The sequence below is a fragment of the Triturus cristatus genome, chromosome 12 (assembly GCF_964204655.1).
Source record: "Triturus cristatus chromosome 12, aTriCri1.1, whole genome shotgun sequence".
NCBI lineage: Eukaryota > Metazoa > Chordata > Amphibia > Caudata > Salamandridae > Triturus > Triturus cristatus.
In genome coordinates this window covers 643,622,100-643,638,274 of record NC_140595.1, presented here as the reverse complement: position 1 = coordinate 643,638,274, position 16,175 = coordinate 643,622,100, and the positions used below count along the sequence as shown (strand labels likewise).

The window sequence follows — 16,175 nt, the reverse complement described above, 5'->3', positions numbered from 1 at the left end:
AATGGGAGACCTATTGCATTTGAAATGCAATTGGTCTTGCATTTGTTGGAGTTATTGGCATTATAAATGCCAATTTTGTTTACCTAGCCATGTTGCAGGGTCCAGGGTTGCATGTTGCAGGGTGGCCAAAAGAGGTCCTTTGGGGCCTCTTTTGGTCACATATGGTACTGCACCCTGCAGAAGATATGGCACATCCCCCCTACCCATAATACATTGCATGCAAGACAGTACCACGAGTACATTCAAATAGCAAGTCCATATATACAATTAGTAGCTTTGAAATGTGGCAAAAGAATTATATTAATTCCGGATTAAGTTGTACTCAGCGTAGAGCTGAACGGGAAATTTATAGAAGGTCTCGTATAAATGTGAGATGTGCTAGTGAGTAAAGTAACCACTGCCAGCCTTGCTTTGGACAAGCGCGTGTCCTGTCTGAAGTCCTTTGAGAAAATAGTGCTCTGAGGCTGTATTTAAAACCTAGGGAGTAACAACACATGTAACAGGGGGTGTCCTCGTTGGAAGTTACAAGAAGAGACAAGGAAGTACTAAGGAGGGACTACTAAGCCAATTGATGAATGAAAAGCCACCATTTACAAAGGTCAGGAGCCAATTAAAAAGATGGGTGGAAAGTGGACAGAGCTTTATGCCCATATCCTGAATACAGCATGTCTAGAAGAGACTGCGAAAGCGCTGCCTAGGAGAGTCCTAAAAAGGAGTGATGTGTCTGCTTTCAAGACAAGATCACAAATTTTGCATGAGGCAACAGAATCTACCACACATTTTTGTACACTTTCACTCCTTCAACCTGTAAAGAGCTTAAAAAATTGAAAGAAGCCAGGAGAGTTTAGTTCAACACCTTGTCTGGGAACCCATGCACTATTGGACCAGAGCATCAACAATACAAGCCTACAGCCTACCAGATTTGAGAAACTAGCCTACAACAAATAAGCAAAAGTGGGCTAAGTGGAGTGTGAGCCAATGGGAGGGCCCACTACACAACCTGGATTGGTTAATGAATCCCTCTTTTTCCTCACTGCAAATATTTGCACTTTAGAGAACATGCTCCAAAGAAGCGGGTGTGACTATTACTCTCTTGAGAAATACTAATTATAAATAGATCACCCCCTACCTAGTCCTTTGTAAAAATGAATGAGCATGTAGTACCCAGGCAATTGTTTCATTTGGAGGAGTCAGATTATCTTGATTCTTGACATTTGGATTTACAGCCAGGTAGAAGTACAGAAAGCATGATTGCCTAGGATGAATTTAGATCGACTGTAGATCTGTGAGACTTTGCTACCCTGCAGCTCAACCTATCAAGACGTTTCATTCCGTGGACCATGACATCCGTGTGAAACGCCAAAGTCATTTTTCACAAGAGCAGCTGTAGCATGGTTCATCTCAAAGGTGCGTGCTTGGACATTAGTGTACAGTCATCTTATATACACCCAGCTAGTTGCATATTTTGTCCATCACTCCCCCACCAGACCCCCCCCCCCCCGACCCACTTCTGAAGTTAATTTGAAATCAAGGTCTTTCTGCTGCTCAACATTGGATAACTCAATTTTTCTCAGACGAATGACAACAAAAGTTAAATCTTACTAACTAGCAATAGATAATTGGAAGAATTCTCTCTGGCCCATTTTTCTAGGTACTGCTCGTTGAAATTAGATGTGGTTAATGAAATCCCTGTAACTGATCAGATTAGTAGCTAGCTAAATAAGAAACAGGCTTCATTAAGTGTGATTAATTAAAAAAGGTTATTTTCTAATCTTAAAAGTATGGCACTTGATTTATGTGATTCTGTGGCATTTATGTTTCCCCTGTAGCCATGGATATACCGACTTTGCCACATAGCCCACAATGTCCTGCATAAACTATGCAAATGTCAATTTTCTGCACTACAATTTAGTCAACTTGCCACATAAATTGGTCTTCACTGGACAAGAAATTCTAGTGGCCCGCACATCCAGGAACTGCGTCCCCGTTGAATGCAGTTTAATCAGCTTGCTGTTTCTGCCTCAAAGCATTATGAAAAATCCTTCCTTTCCATCCTAAACAGTTTCACGAACAAGTGGCCTCTGTTTGGACTGATTATTGTAACGTTCTTTATTGTGGGTTTCATAAATCTTTTTGAATCAGTTACCAAGAATCAATAGCTTCGCTGTTTGAGTCATGTGTGGGTAACAAAATAATCTGATCAAGTGACTCAAGCTCGGATTGGTTTACATTATCTTTTGTCAAACCACAGAATCATTTTAGGGCCCCGTGTCTGAAGCTAAAACTTTTATTTTTTATTTAAGGCACTGAGAAGTACCACTTGCATTTCATTCTACACTTCATAATCTGGTGAAGCTTACATTCTGTTACTTACTTTTGACCATTACATGTGTTGAAAGAGCTAAGGCTTGTGGTCGGTCTTTTTTCTGATTGGTCCCCAATTTTGGACTGATCCTCTGTTGGAGATTAAATCCATTATTTCCTATATTTCAGCAATCCTTTGACAACTTTTCTATTCGGTTAATCATACATTAGCCTCTTAGTTGTATTACTGCTAAACTGTTGTATATTACAACAGATGCATAAATTGAATAACGTTGTGCTTAACAAATTTATTCTATAAAAGGAGACTTTATATTTTATGAGCAGGTCTGCATGGACTGTGAAAGTGCTCCACGAGACTATTCTACCATGAACAACTTTTGTTTAGCGCAATATTCCTTAATCCACGATTGTATGTTTAAAAGTCAGACAAAGAATGTCCACAAAAAGAAAAAGAAACTGCAGTTCTAGCACGAGTGTTTGGAAATGCATCTATGCTGCTGAAATAGCACTACGGTAACAAATGACTAATCCTATGGCCTAGTGCCAGAAAACTACTACACCAGCATTTCTGACTTTTTGTATTGCACAGTATGCTTGCTGTATGGGAGTCAGCAAATCATGACACTGAACAGTGTGCTTTAGGAATCAATAGTACACCATTCCCTCCTCCCCAGCTTAAAAAAAAGCTTTATAAGTTTAACCAAATATAGAAACCAAAATAGTCGGGCACGTAAACCCATGCCACGGATGGTAGCATTTCTGAAACCTGGAATATTGCTTTTGCAGGTCTGATTAAATTATTCTGTTAAGACCCTCATGAGTCATAGCTGTGTATAGTTTATAAAGCTACAATAATGGAGGGGAAAAACACATTACATGAGCAGAAAGAGTTGCAATTGAAGTATAATGAACATAGAAGCAAACCAGCTGATGACAGCAGTAGAGCAACCTGGAAGGAGTACGCGACGTGAACATGGACATAACATATTAGCTCGTGAGTTAGGAATGGTCCTTTTCTGTTTACAAGGGGTCTCTCTCCCCACCTTTAAAATATCTTACATGTCCTGTCTAAAGATGACACTTTAAACACTGTCACCAAACAGCAGCTCTTCAAACATTACAAAACAGTGTCCAGATGCCAAACAGCGAAAAGGTATATGCAATACCGGTTCGAGAAAAATATAAACCAGCCATTGGAAACATATGCAAGTATTTTACCAAAATAAAGCATAGAGTAATATGTAGACGCCATTTCAAAATATTGTTTTAATTGCAACCACTCAGAAAATACAATCTGCCCTGCACAAATATGTAGTTCATTGAAACACGTGGGTAACAGGAGTGAGTTCATAAACAAAGACCAAAAATATACATAAGCAGCAACAATTGTACTCAAGTATTCAGGTGCATATTACAGAAATAGTAAAATATTAACACTAATTACAAAAGCGGACTTTGTTAGTAGAGTAGAACACAAGACTTAATCTATGGTCTTTAGGACAGTCGACAAAAACAGAGTGCAATGTTGGACTGAAAGCCAAAAACAGATTAGTATGCCACTAAAAATGGGGGTGTGTAAATAAGTTATGTGTTTGTATGCCTAGAGGGAGCCGATATTAAAAGATGCACATTAAAAGTGGTACCGAAGTGAATCAAATTAGGGGTTAAAGGCAAAACACTCCAGAAAAAAAAATGCCCTCTTCATGCATTTCTGTGCATCATATTCTGAATGAAAGGGCACACAACCAAATAACGAGGATGGATCGAAACAAAGCTTTAAACTAAAATGTTCTGCCAAAAAAGAGGCAAATTATATTACGACGTAAAGCAACAAAGATTTTCAATTATTTTGACATTTGGACAGCAGAATCTCAGAAAGTGAGAAAGGGAGAACATTCTCAGCCCATCAAAGAAACCAATCTAATACGAATTCAGATTTAACCAAAGCCTCTTTCCAAGGTTTTACTTTAAAAGAAGCAGACAGATTTATTGGTATAATACAATTTTAACGGCTCATGAAAAGTAGCCTCCTAACGCGTTCACAAGTTAAAAGCAACTTAGTGTATACTCTGGGCTGGGTCATGGAGAGAGGAACTGGATCTTGAGGAGCTTAGTCATTGGCAATATGGATGTGTAACAAAAACAGATTTCACTTCACACGTGTGGAGGGAAGCAGAGCAAGTCAAACTGTGGGATACAACTGTCTTCCCAGGGTACCAGCATAGGCTATATTTCAGGTTTTGCTTCACCAGAGAGCAGCTCATATCACTGTAACCGGTATTTGTGCACAAAACTTCAATGCACTATGGGACCCGGCTTCACGAAAAGAGCAAACCTGTGTAGAGATTGGTCCCCCAATCTCCCATTAACAATGTAGTACTACATGGCAGCTATGTTGCCAGGCCTGCTCTTAGCTGGAAACATGTGCACCTAGCAGTCATGTGGATGCAAATAAAATTGGGACACTTCGTATCATGTATTCAAGATGAGGGACTTTGGCACGATACTGCTATCCAAACTACGTAAGGACACAGTTACAAAAGTCATCATGTAAGGCTAATGGACACAGCTATCAGCAGAGCCGCCGCTCACCTGACACCCTCCACTCAAGAAATAATATATCAGCCCTCATTGTGTGGAGAAGCTAGTGGCGCGAAGCCGATCCCCACTCTCGGCCTGTGCTTAGCAAACTGTACTTCAGGGGAGTCTCTTGCAATTTGGGCGGGAAGATGAGTTCAGAGTTAATGGCTGCGGGTAGCCGGATGTACTATCTTATTATTGGACTTCAGATAATTATATTATGGTCTTCCACCAATATTCTGCTAATATGCACAAAAATGTAAGGACATTAATATACAAAGAATCACCCGACAGTTACTTGCCAAAATCGCTCATTAAGAGTTGGCTAACATTATTAAAAAAAGTCTTAAAGCTCCAGCGATGTGGTCGCCTATTTCTTGCAATTTTATTTAAATACAGATGAATACACAAGAAATATCGGTAGCAAATGTCAACTATTCAAGGTCATTTACGTCAGCCTTTGTTGTTTTAATTCAATATTAGCTTCAAACTTTGTAGCAGAATGACATTTTATGTCATTTTACCTTAACGGCAACTCTATTTGTGAGTTCGGATTAGAGCAACTGTGCTCTGGATGCATATGAACACTGGTTTGCTATGCAAGTGCACCCCTACTGGTCAAACAAGACGCTTAATTCGTGGCAGCTACTGGAGGCACAAAGTCACTGTTCCAACGTTTTCACTGGAACAAGAGTCCCATGAAAAAAAACTTTGAAAATTAAACGCATGGTGGGGTCGATTGTATGAGAAATGACGAGGCAATAAAATGAATAAGAAAACAAACTGACAATCTGGATGTAGTTTGATCAGTAACAAATCAAACACACTATAAATCTAACATCTTTTGCGAACTGGCGTATAAAAAAAATGCCTATGATCTTCCGCAGTCCTGAAAATTGTGTTAAAAATAAATTGCAGGTGTAGCGGAACATCAAGCTTGAGAAAGAAAATGCCTGAGGAACAGTGGCCGTAACTCACTCGAGTGAGTTTCTCATGGGCGCCCTTTTATGCTGACACAATGGGTGCGCAGCCCCCGACTGACCAACAACGAATGGCACTGTATGCAAAAGCAAGCAGTGCAAAACAAGCCCTGCAGTGTGGAAGGCAGTGCTTCTAATCTCCTTATAAAGACATGAGCCACACAAAATAAACCCAATACCATTTACCTTACAAAACAAGCGCTCACCATTGCGGGTAGGCAGCCGCTTGTTTATATTTGCATCGCACTTTCACTCTCACTTTAAGTGAAAGCGCGATGCACAAATAAACACGCGGCTGATGTGGAGATAAGAAATTGCTTCACGACAGCCGTGAAGCAGACGAGCCAGTCCAGATGGGCCGGAGGAAAGGGAGAAAGGGCAGTGGCCAAAAAGCATCATTTTGAATGGAAAGCCAGCATTTAGCATAAACACTGACGCGACACAAAGAAAATGATGGGCAGGGCTTCAAGTCCCCTTCTGAAATCTCCACTTTCACAATATGTCTCGCCCAGCGAGCATCGCATGCGCTGCAGCGCTAGACGAGACCTACAAACAGAAGTCAACAGGGACAAGAAAAGGAAAACAAAAATAAATGGGTGACCATTAAGGTGTTCACTCAGTGACAGACTACGAAAGGCATAAACCAAGGTAATTCATGCAAGGATTATGAGCCGTCCGAAGAACACAGCACTCCAAGAGGCAGTATTTGCAAACCATTGCTATTATGAAAAGAAAATGACCACTACAATAAGCCCCGATGACTTGCACAAGTGTCTGCTGGTCGATTTAAATTGCTCGGGGGTGTATTTAGAAATAGTTTACAAATAGGGAAGCACTTTCAGGCACTCAAAATGAATACCTTCTTAAAAATACTTGGAGAATATATAAAACTTTCCCCCAAAATACTCCAGGACTGGTGCTAGGATAGTAAATACACCTCCTGGAATAATTGGGAGAAAAATTGCTCTTTACCATATATTCTAGGACTGGAGTTAAAATAGTAAATTTGACCTTCCAGTGTCCGTCACACCCACTGACGGCGCAGTTCAGGGCAAGAAACATGAATGAGCAATATGTTGCATTAACAAAAGTCTTACAGATTTAAAGTGAAGAAAATTGTTTCTTTTTTTAATGTTCAAATATATTTGTATTACTATTTCGGGTATTTGTGCTCAAATGGTGTGAATGTGCACATTATAATGGGACTACCAATTAGTCCCAAGATCGCTCCTAATTTTGGGTGGGATCCAAATATGAAAGGGCATAATAAGGCCTTCTTGTGGTGTTAAAACAAATTTGTTTCAGTGCAGCATAAATGTATACATGGGGATTTCAGCAATACCTTTTGTCCAATTCAAAACATTTTAACAAAAGATTAAAAATACACAATTTATAATTTCCCAATAACCTATTTTAACTTTTTTTTTAATCTATAATATAACTTATCTGTTGATACCTAAACAAGTGATGGACGAACTTAAGTGTGCATGCTTAAACAAAAGGTATTTTCAAATCTTAAAAGCAGGGTCACTGGAATTATAGGATTCTGCTGCAGCCATGTTTCCTGCACACTCACGATATACTAAGTTTGCCACATGGTTCACCATCTCTGCATGTATTAGGCAAAGGTCAACTTTTTGGGGGTTTCTAGTTCAAACGGATCAAATGTTGTTACCTAAAGAGCCACACCTGGGGTCCTGCACTAGCAGACAACTTGCAAATTCTAACTGTTCATCTTTTAGGTGAGAATTTATGTATTCACGAGTTAAACAGGTGCCAATTAGGTCAACCCGTTGCCCAGGCAGTATGTGTGTTCTTTAAAATGACAAAAAAGTTAAGTATTGCTACGGAATGTGACCCATTATGCCAAATAATTTACTTTTTCTTGCCCTATAATTTAGTCCACCCTGCCACATAATCTGGTCTTCCCTTGCCACATACTTTTAGTGGCTTGGCTTAGACACCTTTGAACATCCCTTTTCGAATGTCATCAGTCTCCTATATAGTAAAGAGTAGCCACTCTCCCTACTTTCAGACCACATACAAATGTCTACACACTATACAAATCTTAATTCAAAACACAAGTTTCAGTGCACAAATGATTCCTGGGTACTCAAAGAGCAATGACTAGCCAAGTAGCAGATGATCTGGTAAATAAAATTTAAAAAAAAAAAAAAAAAAAAAAAAAAAACTTGCATTTCTGGCGACATCTGGACAAAAATCACAGATATAATAGCCTAAAGACGTGCAAGTGCAACATAGTTTAGAATATGTGTAGATTAATTAAGAATGGTTCTGATCAACTGTGCAACTATCAGTATAAAAGTTGATTTCTAGGATTAACAATGTGTTGAGCTCATGACATCAGTCATCTTTTTTCAAATTTTATAGGCATAGCCAATTAAATGTGTGAAAAATGGGGAGTTTTGGGGTGGAGTGCAATATCTACATCCAAATATAACAAACACTACCTACTGGGGTAAATTAAGAGACATCCCACTAAAATGGAGGAGTCCCACTTTGTACCAATGAATGCCAGAAATCTGGGCGCAGACAAACACTGGTACACAGCTGCATCAGAGTGGTATTTAACAGGTGAGACTGCCCCACCAAAATGGAATAAAATATAGGGAATCATGGACATGGTATTTCAGGCTAGATCAATGCACCTAAAATGCCAATCTTGTTTTAGCAACAAGGAGACAGGGGCTACTGTTGAAGGGAATGAAGAAATTATAAAAGTTATTGTTCAATTTAAGTCAACTACTGGCACCTGCAACAGATTACTAGGTTGCAAAAATGATCCAGCAATTACCCCAAAAGGAACAAGCACAGAAAAATGAGACCAAAAACAAAAACACTGGAGAGCCATGTTGACTGGTGAATTGTGCTCCGTGCTGTAAAGTTGCAACAGGCTGGTAAGACTCTTGATACATTATATCCAACGAAGCAGGGACAGTCAAATGTGTAACAGTGGCAGCGCGTAGTAAACAAGACCCAAATTAAAAGTTACTGCATGTACTGGTGGTCATTAGATTAAATCTGCGAAAACCCATACTACATGATCTCAGTTTTGCAATAATGGGACTCTGGTTGATTAAGACACACTGAAAAAACGGGGGTGTTGAGACCGATAATACAGCTAGTGGGCTACCCCAATTAGCCCACTAGCATTGGCTGAACAAAAGCCCAATAATGGATAGGTTGTATAGGAAATTGTGGTATAATGTGAAGGTAAACAACTTCAAATACTCGCGATTAGGAAAGACAGTAAGTTTCTCTGTGAACTTAAAAGGCATATATGGCTACAAACAATAGGAGAGGGCCATCCCCATCACTTAGATGGAACTCAAGATTCTTTGACTAAAGGGAGAAAACCTGGTTAAAGAAATAAATGTTGTGGGGGATTATAATTATACCCTGCTACCAGGGGACTGGACTGGACTGGCAGTCTCACCTGTTGAATACCATTCTGTTGCAGCTGTGTACCAGTGCTTACCTGCAGCCAGCTTTCTTCTATTCATTGGTACAAAGTGGGCAGTAGCGGCCGGCATGAATCCGGGTTGGCAGGCGGAGGGTTAAGGGTATATATTTTTTTTTTTAAATCCTTACCACCGCATCTCTCTGCCGTCTCTCCTTGCATTGGAAATGAAACAGGAAGCAGGTAGGCAGCCAGGCTAGCCTGAGCAATCACAACTCTGCAATGCAGCGCTGCGATTGGTCTGAGCGCCGTGGTTCGGCGCACATCCAAGGACTGGGGACCTGGGCATGTTCTACATGCAGGCTGTAGAGAAAAGGGAAAGTGTGCATGACTGTTTTGCCCACCTTGCACACTTAGGAGGGTGCTACCATTCTGCAGCCCCACCCCGGCACGCTAACCGGCAGCAGCAGGACAAAATAAAAAGATAACATTACATTATCATCATTTTATGTTTTTCTTTCTTTTACTGCTTCAAGGCAGTTGGGTGACGCTCCTCCGCATTAGTGGGGGAGCCGCCACTGAAAGTGGGACTCCTCCATTTTAGTGTGATATCTCTTCACTTACCCCAGTAGTTAGTGCTTGTTATATTTGGATGTAGACACTGCACCCCAACCCAAAATTCCCAATTTTTCACATATTTAATTGGCTACGCCTACAAGATTTAAAAAAAAGCTTACCTGATGATAATGACTGATGTCATGAGCTCAACGCATTGTTAATCCTACAAATAAACTTTTTTTTAAAGTGGGGAGAGAGGCTTCTCTTTACTACATAGGAGAAGGATGACATTTGAGAAGGAATGTTCAAAGGTGTCTAGAGTGACAGGGGTATGTGACTTACAAACCGGGCCACTAGAAGTATGTGGCAAGGGAAGACCAGATCATGTGGCAGGGTGGTCCAAATTATAGGACGTGAAAAGGCTCCAAATGGACAGGGCGCTTTGAGGAAGGAGTCAGTTGCAATTTAGGGAGGAAGTGTGGACTATAAAATTACAGGGTATAAAGTCTAATGGAGAGATCGTTTTCTAATGTAAGGTTTAAGCCTAGTTCTTCAACTTTATGGAAAATCTTTCAATGATACAATTTGGAAAAAAGACAAAAGATTAATGAAAGGAAAGTTCATCTATGAAGCACCTAATGAAGACGTGACTTTTCAATGTTTTATCTCAAATATCGACACCGATAGGAATCAAATACTGCTATCAAAATGCAATTCAAATCAAGAACAGCTGTACAACAAACAGCGGAGAAAACACTAAATAATATGGTTAGCAATAACCACCGGATAAATGAAAAGGAGGTGTACACTGAAAAAAAAGTTGCAAAAGGCGAACGCTCTTGCCAGAAGTGACTTTTCTCGCAGGTTTCCTTAGTATGCATGTTCTCTCAACTTTGTCAATCCAACATGTTTTTTGCCAACCAATAAAATCCACCACGTAAACACGACAAACGGCACCCACTACCCAACTGATGACCCCCATGGAGACAGTTCACATGCGCTATATACTATGGAGATGCTGCCTTATGTACCTGTGTATAACTGGTCCTATGCAACCACACAACGCAATCAGATACAAAGGCAACTAACTCTAAAAAGGCTATGATCAGGGCCTCCACAATTAGGTGATTCTGTTTCACTGCTTTTTTACGGATAATTCTGGTGTTGCAGCATTTGCCACATATTTCGTTGTAATTTTAACCAAAAAAAATGTTTCTAGCTCAAACGAATTAAAAGTTACTAAGAACATGGTTGCATGTGTTTGCACGCTGTGGAAGGTCCTTCTCGAAGGTTAAATTGTGATCTTTCAGTTGTTTAAGTCCATTTTTGGTTGTTAAACTTGTACTAATAGTTCAATTGCAGCCCAGGCAGTACTACTGTGTGTAAAAAACACAAATTAAGTGAAACTATAAAACAATGTGCCATATTATGCCACATAATTTAGTCAACCCATCACATAATTGAGTGCTCTCCTGCCGCATAATTTCAGTGGCCCTGGCTAGAGCATCAATTTCACATGTGCAACGCTAAAAGTAACTTTGAATCTTTTGCTGTAGGTCACAACGGTATGCAGGAACAATTGGATTTTGGAGGTCATACGTTAATTAACAACTGGCATGATGCTCAAGTGAATGTATGGATGATCTACTACTAAAAAACAACCCAGGAAAATGTAGTCAAGTGCCAAATTACTGACTTTGGAACCAGGCAATCTAGCTCCTAATGTCGGCATCAGAAATTCACCAAATTTTAAGTGATTATGAACAAAATCACAGCTCCATGAGACCTAAAACTATAAATGTGTGTTAAGTAACAATATTTAAATCATATAACATTCACAAGTTGTGCAGGCATGTGTCATACAAGTAAAAGCTGCAGAGTGTATTGCATAGTACTATACAATGTACATTAGCTCCCATCTCCATGGCTCTGGTTTCTGCAACCCAAACACAGAAGATATGTATGGTCAATGTACGGCACTGAATATTTTAAAAGCTCCTGCTACAATAAAGATGTTCTCTGTAAAGTGCTCTGCTGCTCTTTTGAGCTTGGTATTCGCTTCACCACACTCCTTAAAATAAACAGGTACTGCAATATACTAACAGAGACTGACGAGAGAAGAAACGGATCTGAGGAAAAAGCAGCAGAGAAAGTTAAGGAAACAGATTTGGGGGTATGCAAGAATGATGGATGACAGGTAAAAAAAAAAAACACCTTTTTCAGTAGGTCACATGGAGGATTGGAAAACCATTTACAGTGGAGAGTATGAAGCAGAACAAAAAAAAGTTTTGATCTGAACACAAACTTTTCAAGGGGGGGGGGCACATACATGGATTTTGTTACAAAGATGGCCTCTGGAGACTGATGAGTGGCTGGGGTATTTGTGATGTGTGGTAACTATGCTTACCGTTGCCCATACCGTAATTAGGAGTTTAGCAGAAAATACAGCACTCCCACAATTTACACCTGATAAATTTCAGCATGGTCAAACCTACCCAAATTTATAAGTGGGAAAGTCAAAGCATGAATTATTAAATGTATTATAAACAGGTTCCATAAGTTATGCCTTATTCTGAAACTGAAAACTCAGCATAGAAGGTATTTAGCACAGAAGGTAAATACCTCACGCTGGGGTTAATGTATGTATCTTGTGTGGAAAATACCCAAACCTAATCAGCCAAACCTGTATTGAGTGCCTTGGGACAAATGGAATCCTCCTCGTTTGGGCTGCAGCCAAGCTGCAATACAGCATGGTCAAAAAGTAAGTGTGTTGTCCACACATTCAAAAACGAGAGTTAGGTGCCCAAAACATTACTCATTTGGAGGGTCTCACACGGCCAACATGGGTGGTAGATATGAAAAAGCCAGACCGCAGAGGTATTGACTTGATGACTTTCCAACACCACAAGGGAGCAGTGTCTCACCTAGGCAGCACGACAGGTTTCTTCGAGACATGCTGTATTCAGAATATGGGCTTTAAGCTCCGCCCATGTATTTTACTGACTCCTTTGAGTGTCTTTTGGAATTGTTTTTATTTCATTGGTACATTTGTTTAGTAGTTCCTCCTTAGTACTTCTTTCTCTACTGTTGTAACCTCCCCTGAGGACAGCCCCTTTTAAATGTGTCCTTACTCTGTATGTGTTATTAACCGTTAGTGAGCACTATTATGTTAATGTCTTTATTGTAGTTGCTGTAGCAGGAATGAGATGCTATCCGCCTTCTGCAACCCGCAATCGTTTGTAATTGCTGTACGACATATCAAAACGTTATGACACTCACTCCCTTTGGCGATGCGTAGATGCCCCTCCTGGCACCAGGGCTGAGGCTGCACCACCTCCATTGGCAGCCAGCAGAGCGAGTCAGAGTTTGTGACAAGATGGCAGCTGCGTGCACCGAGCTAAGCTGCTACTGACCCAAGGGTCTCGCAGGACGTGCACAAACCACAGTGTTTTTATGGTTTGTTTTTAATTATCCAGTTCTGGCACCTTGGAGGCTTTTCTAGTAACTGTGCACTGGCATGCTGAACTAATGCTCCCCGTTTACGGTAAGCAATCCACATGGCTTGCTGATTCTCCACAGTGGTTCCCTATGACCAGGTGAGTACTACCAGTATCGGGATACTATAAAGCAATAAAGTGCGACGTGGAAAAGCTAAGAGGAAAGACATGATTCAGAAAAATTTGAAGTTAGCAAAAATGTAAAGAATTGGGCAAGGGAAAAGTTGAAGAACTAAATGTGATGCAGTGGTGATTAAACTATCCATTAACAAAGCTCATTGTAGCTATTGTAGAGGTCGGTCTATACAACATTTCTAAAAGATATGAATGAGTCAAGCTGGCTTTTCACAATAAAACACAGAATAACGAGGCAAGCAGCAACACTGCATAAGGTGACAGGGAATGGTCTGTCGAACCTGATCTGTAACAGATTGGTCACGTTTAATTTATTCAAGGCGGCCCAACGGCGAAAAACTAGTACAATCGTCGACAGCAAAACCTGACACTGAGCCCATTCTTAGAGCAAAAACACAAATTCGGCGACTTGTCTGCAACAGACTGCCTGCTAAAAAATGTTTCGCAATTCGTAGGAGCCGCGCTTAAAAATATCAAAGTAGACACCTACTTGGAATGATCCTTCCAAATTATGACAAAGTAGCAGTAGACAAAGGCTTACTTTTTGTCAGTTTACTCAACTAGATAAGTTCAAAACAAGCAATAGGGAAAACATAACCACACACATGAAGTTATCCTCAATTCAGGTAAGTGATATTAACCATTATGGTATGTCTGTAATAACATATGCAGGACTGACAAGGCATGTATTTGCCACTGACTAACACACATCCCCATTTCAAAGCAACCAAGGGTCACGAAAACACAGTATGCCTACATTTGCTATTCACACCCAGGCTTGCATACATCCAAATCCCTTACCAACAAGTGCCTCACAAACCTCCCGCTTCACACTCCCCCCAGATAACACAAGGTACCCCAAAGGTCTACGGCAATACTCAAATTCCATTTGGCAGCAGGCGCCCACAAGCGCCTGGCAGCTACCTTACACTCCCTCTGGCAGCAGGCCCATTTTGCGCCGCTCCGGGCCCTGGCAAGCAGGGACAGAGTTCAGACTGGCATATAAAACCACCAGTAAGGGGGCAGGCGGCCGGGATTCAACAGGGGTACCCGTGAGTCACAAACGTAAGTCCGGCGAGTGATCCAAACCCTGCACCAGCCAGATTCCAATCAATGAGATGGCAAAGTCCCAGGCCTGACGGGCGCGCAGCAGAGGGAAGCACCCAATCTGGAACAGTCAAATGGTCTGTGGACTCTTAGAACAGAGAGCGGACTCAAACTCACCTGGGCGCTGTCTGACGCCATATTGCTGGGACTCCCGAAGGTCCGCTCTATGAATCTCACGCTGCTTCTCCTGCTGCCGCCATCTTCTCCCGCACACACTGACACTCGCGTAGACACAATTGCGATTGCGCGAGAAGTGGGTGGGAGACAAGGGGGACCAAGGCGCATGCGCAGGGCTCAAGCCCCTCCTGGAACGCAGGCGCAAACGCTTGACAACGAGATGACGCTTCCATAGGCGTGGTGCTGTCACTAAGAGGCCTGGCTAACCTCCTTCTCTCAGGTCAGGAACAGGGTTTTTTAAATTGGCCGGGACTGAGTGAGTATCAGCGCTTTTTTATTTTGAAAGGGAGAGTACCGGCACTTCTTAAGAAAAATTTAATACATTTAATTGGAGTACCGGCACTTCTTAAAAAGTTCAATTTTTCCATTTCAAACACTAGTTAGGACTACAGTATGCCTTCTGCCATTTTGCCAGACTCTAACATGGACGCACCCTGATGTGCCTGTCAGCCCCAAACTGAAATGTTAGTTGTGCGAGCTGCGCACGCGTACTATGTTTTTTTTTTGGCGCTACGGAGTCGCGCGAGAAGTCAGAACATGTCAGTTCAACCGATGACCTTATCGGTATTGAAATGTGTTGTTAAGACGAACGGAGCGTGTAACACATTCAAAAGGGAGAACAGCGTTCTGAAGTACTGCAGAAAATCTTTGAGATGTTCTTAACAGATTCCGGTAATTAATGAAATAAGCACCAATTACAACCGAGCGCTTTGCTCTCGGTGATTGTAATTGCATCTGTGCTGCGCCTTTTTGCTAATTGTGTGGCCCGAAAGCGCTTGACATTTTTGTAATAGGCACCCTTTCTGCACGTGTCTCGGATTTGCCATCGACTGCACTTCTGGGGTTCGGATGCATTTTGTCAGAGTGGTGTGAACAACGTTTGGCAGGCAAAGCACAGAAGAAGGCGTATCTTTACACCATTCACTAGGAATCTGGCAGCTAATGAAGACAGTAGTATGGAATCTGGGTAGGGCCCAGAAAGATGTTGGAATCTTTGGGTCCCGTTTTGAAAAAGTTGGAGAAGATGGAAAAATCCACCAATGGAATGAAGGTGAAGCTGGAGGCTATGGAGCTTCAGGAAACAAATGTGGGATCACACTGCTTCACCTCCCAGAAGGTTCGCCCCTAATGAGAGGTACCTGACCTGATGTGATGTTTGGCAGCCTACTCAGCAAACCCCAAATTTGAAGCCTGTAATCTCTACTGATGACGGTTAAAGAACCAGAAACACGTGTCTAGAGATCAGCACTATCTGCGCCAACTCTGGCGAAACACTCGTAAATACTTTAGCAAAGCAAGCAACTTGAGACTGCATTTACCATAATGCCAGGGGCGACCCTTGCTTGGAGGTTAAGCGGTGTGCTCCCACCCCTGTTCCTGTTTAAAAGCACTCCA

The 16,175-nt window shown here is 41.3% G+C and overlaps 1 protein-coding gene across 2 annotated transcripts in view; it reads right to left on the bottom strand.

Moving 5' to 3' along the window:
• Positions 1 to 15,240, bottom strand: part of USP10 (ubiquitin specific peptidase 10) — a 333,623-nt gene extending 318,383 nt beyond the window's left edge. The window contains exon 1 of one of the 2 annotated variants that reach the window (XM_085638327.1): positions 14,721 to 15,240. In XM_085638327.1, the coding sequence (XP_085494453.1) occupies positions 14,721 to 14,888 (168 nt within the window). In that variant the 5' untranslated portion in view covers positions 14,889 to 15,240. The remainder of the gene's footprint in view (positions 1 to 14,720) is intronic. The other variant, XM_085638328.1, reaches the window with a different exon arrangement.
• Between the last annotated feature and the right edge of the window lie 935 nt (positions 15,241 to 16,175).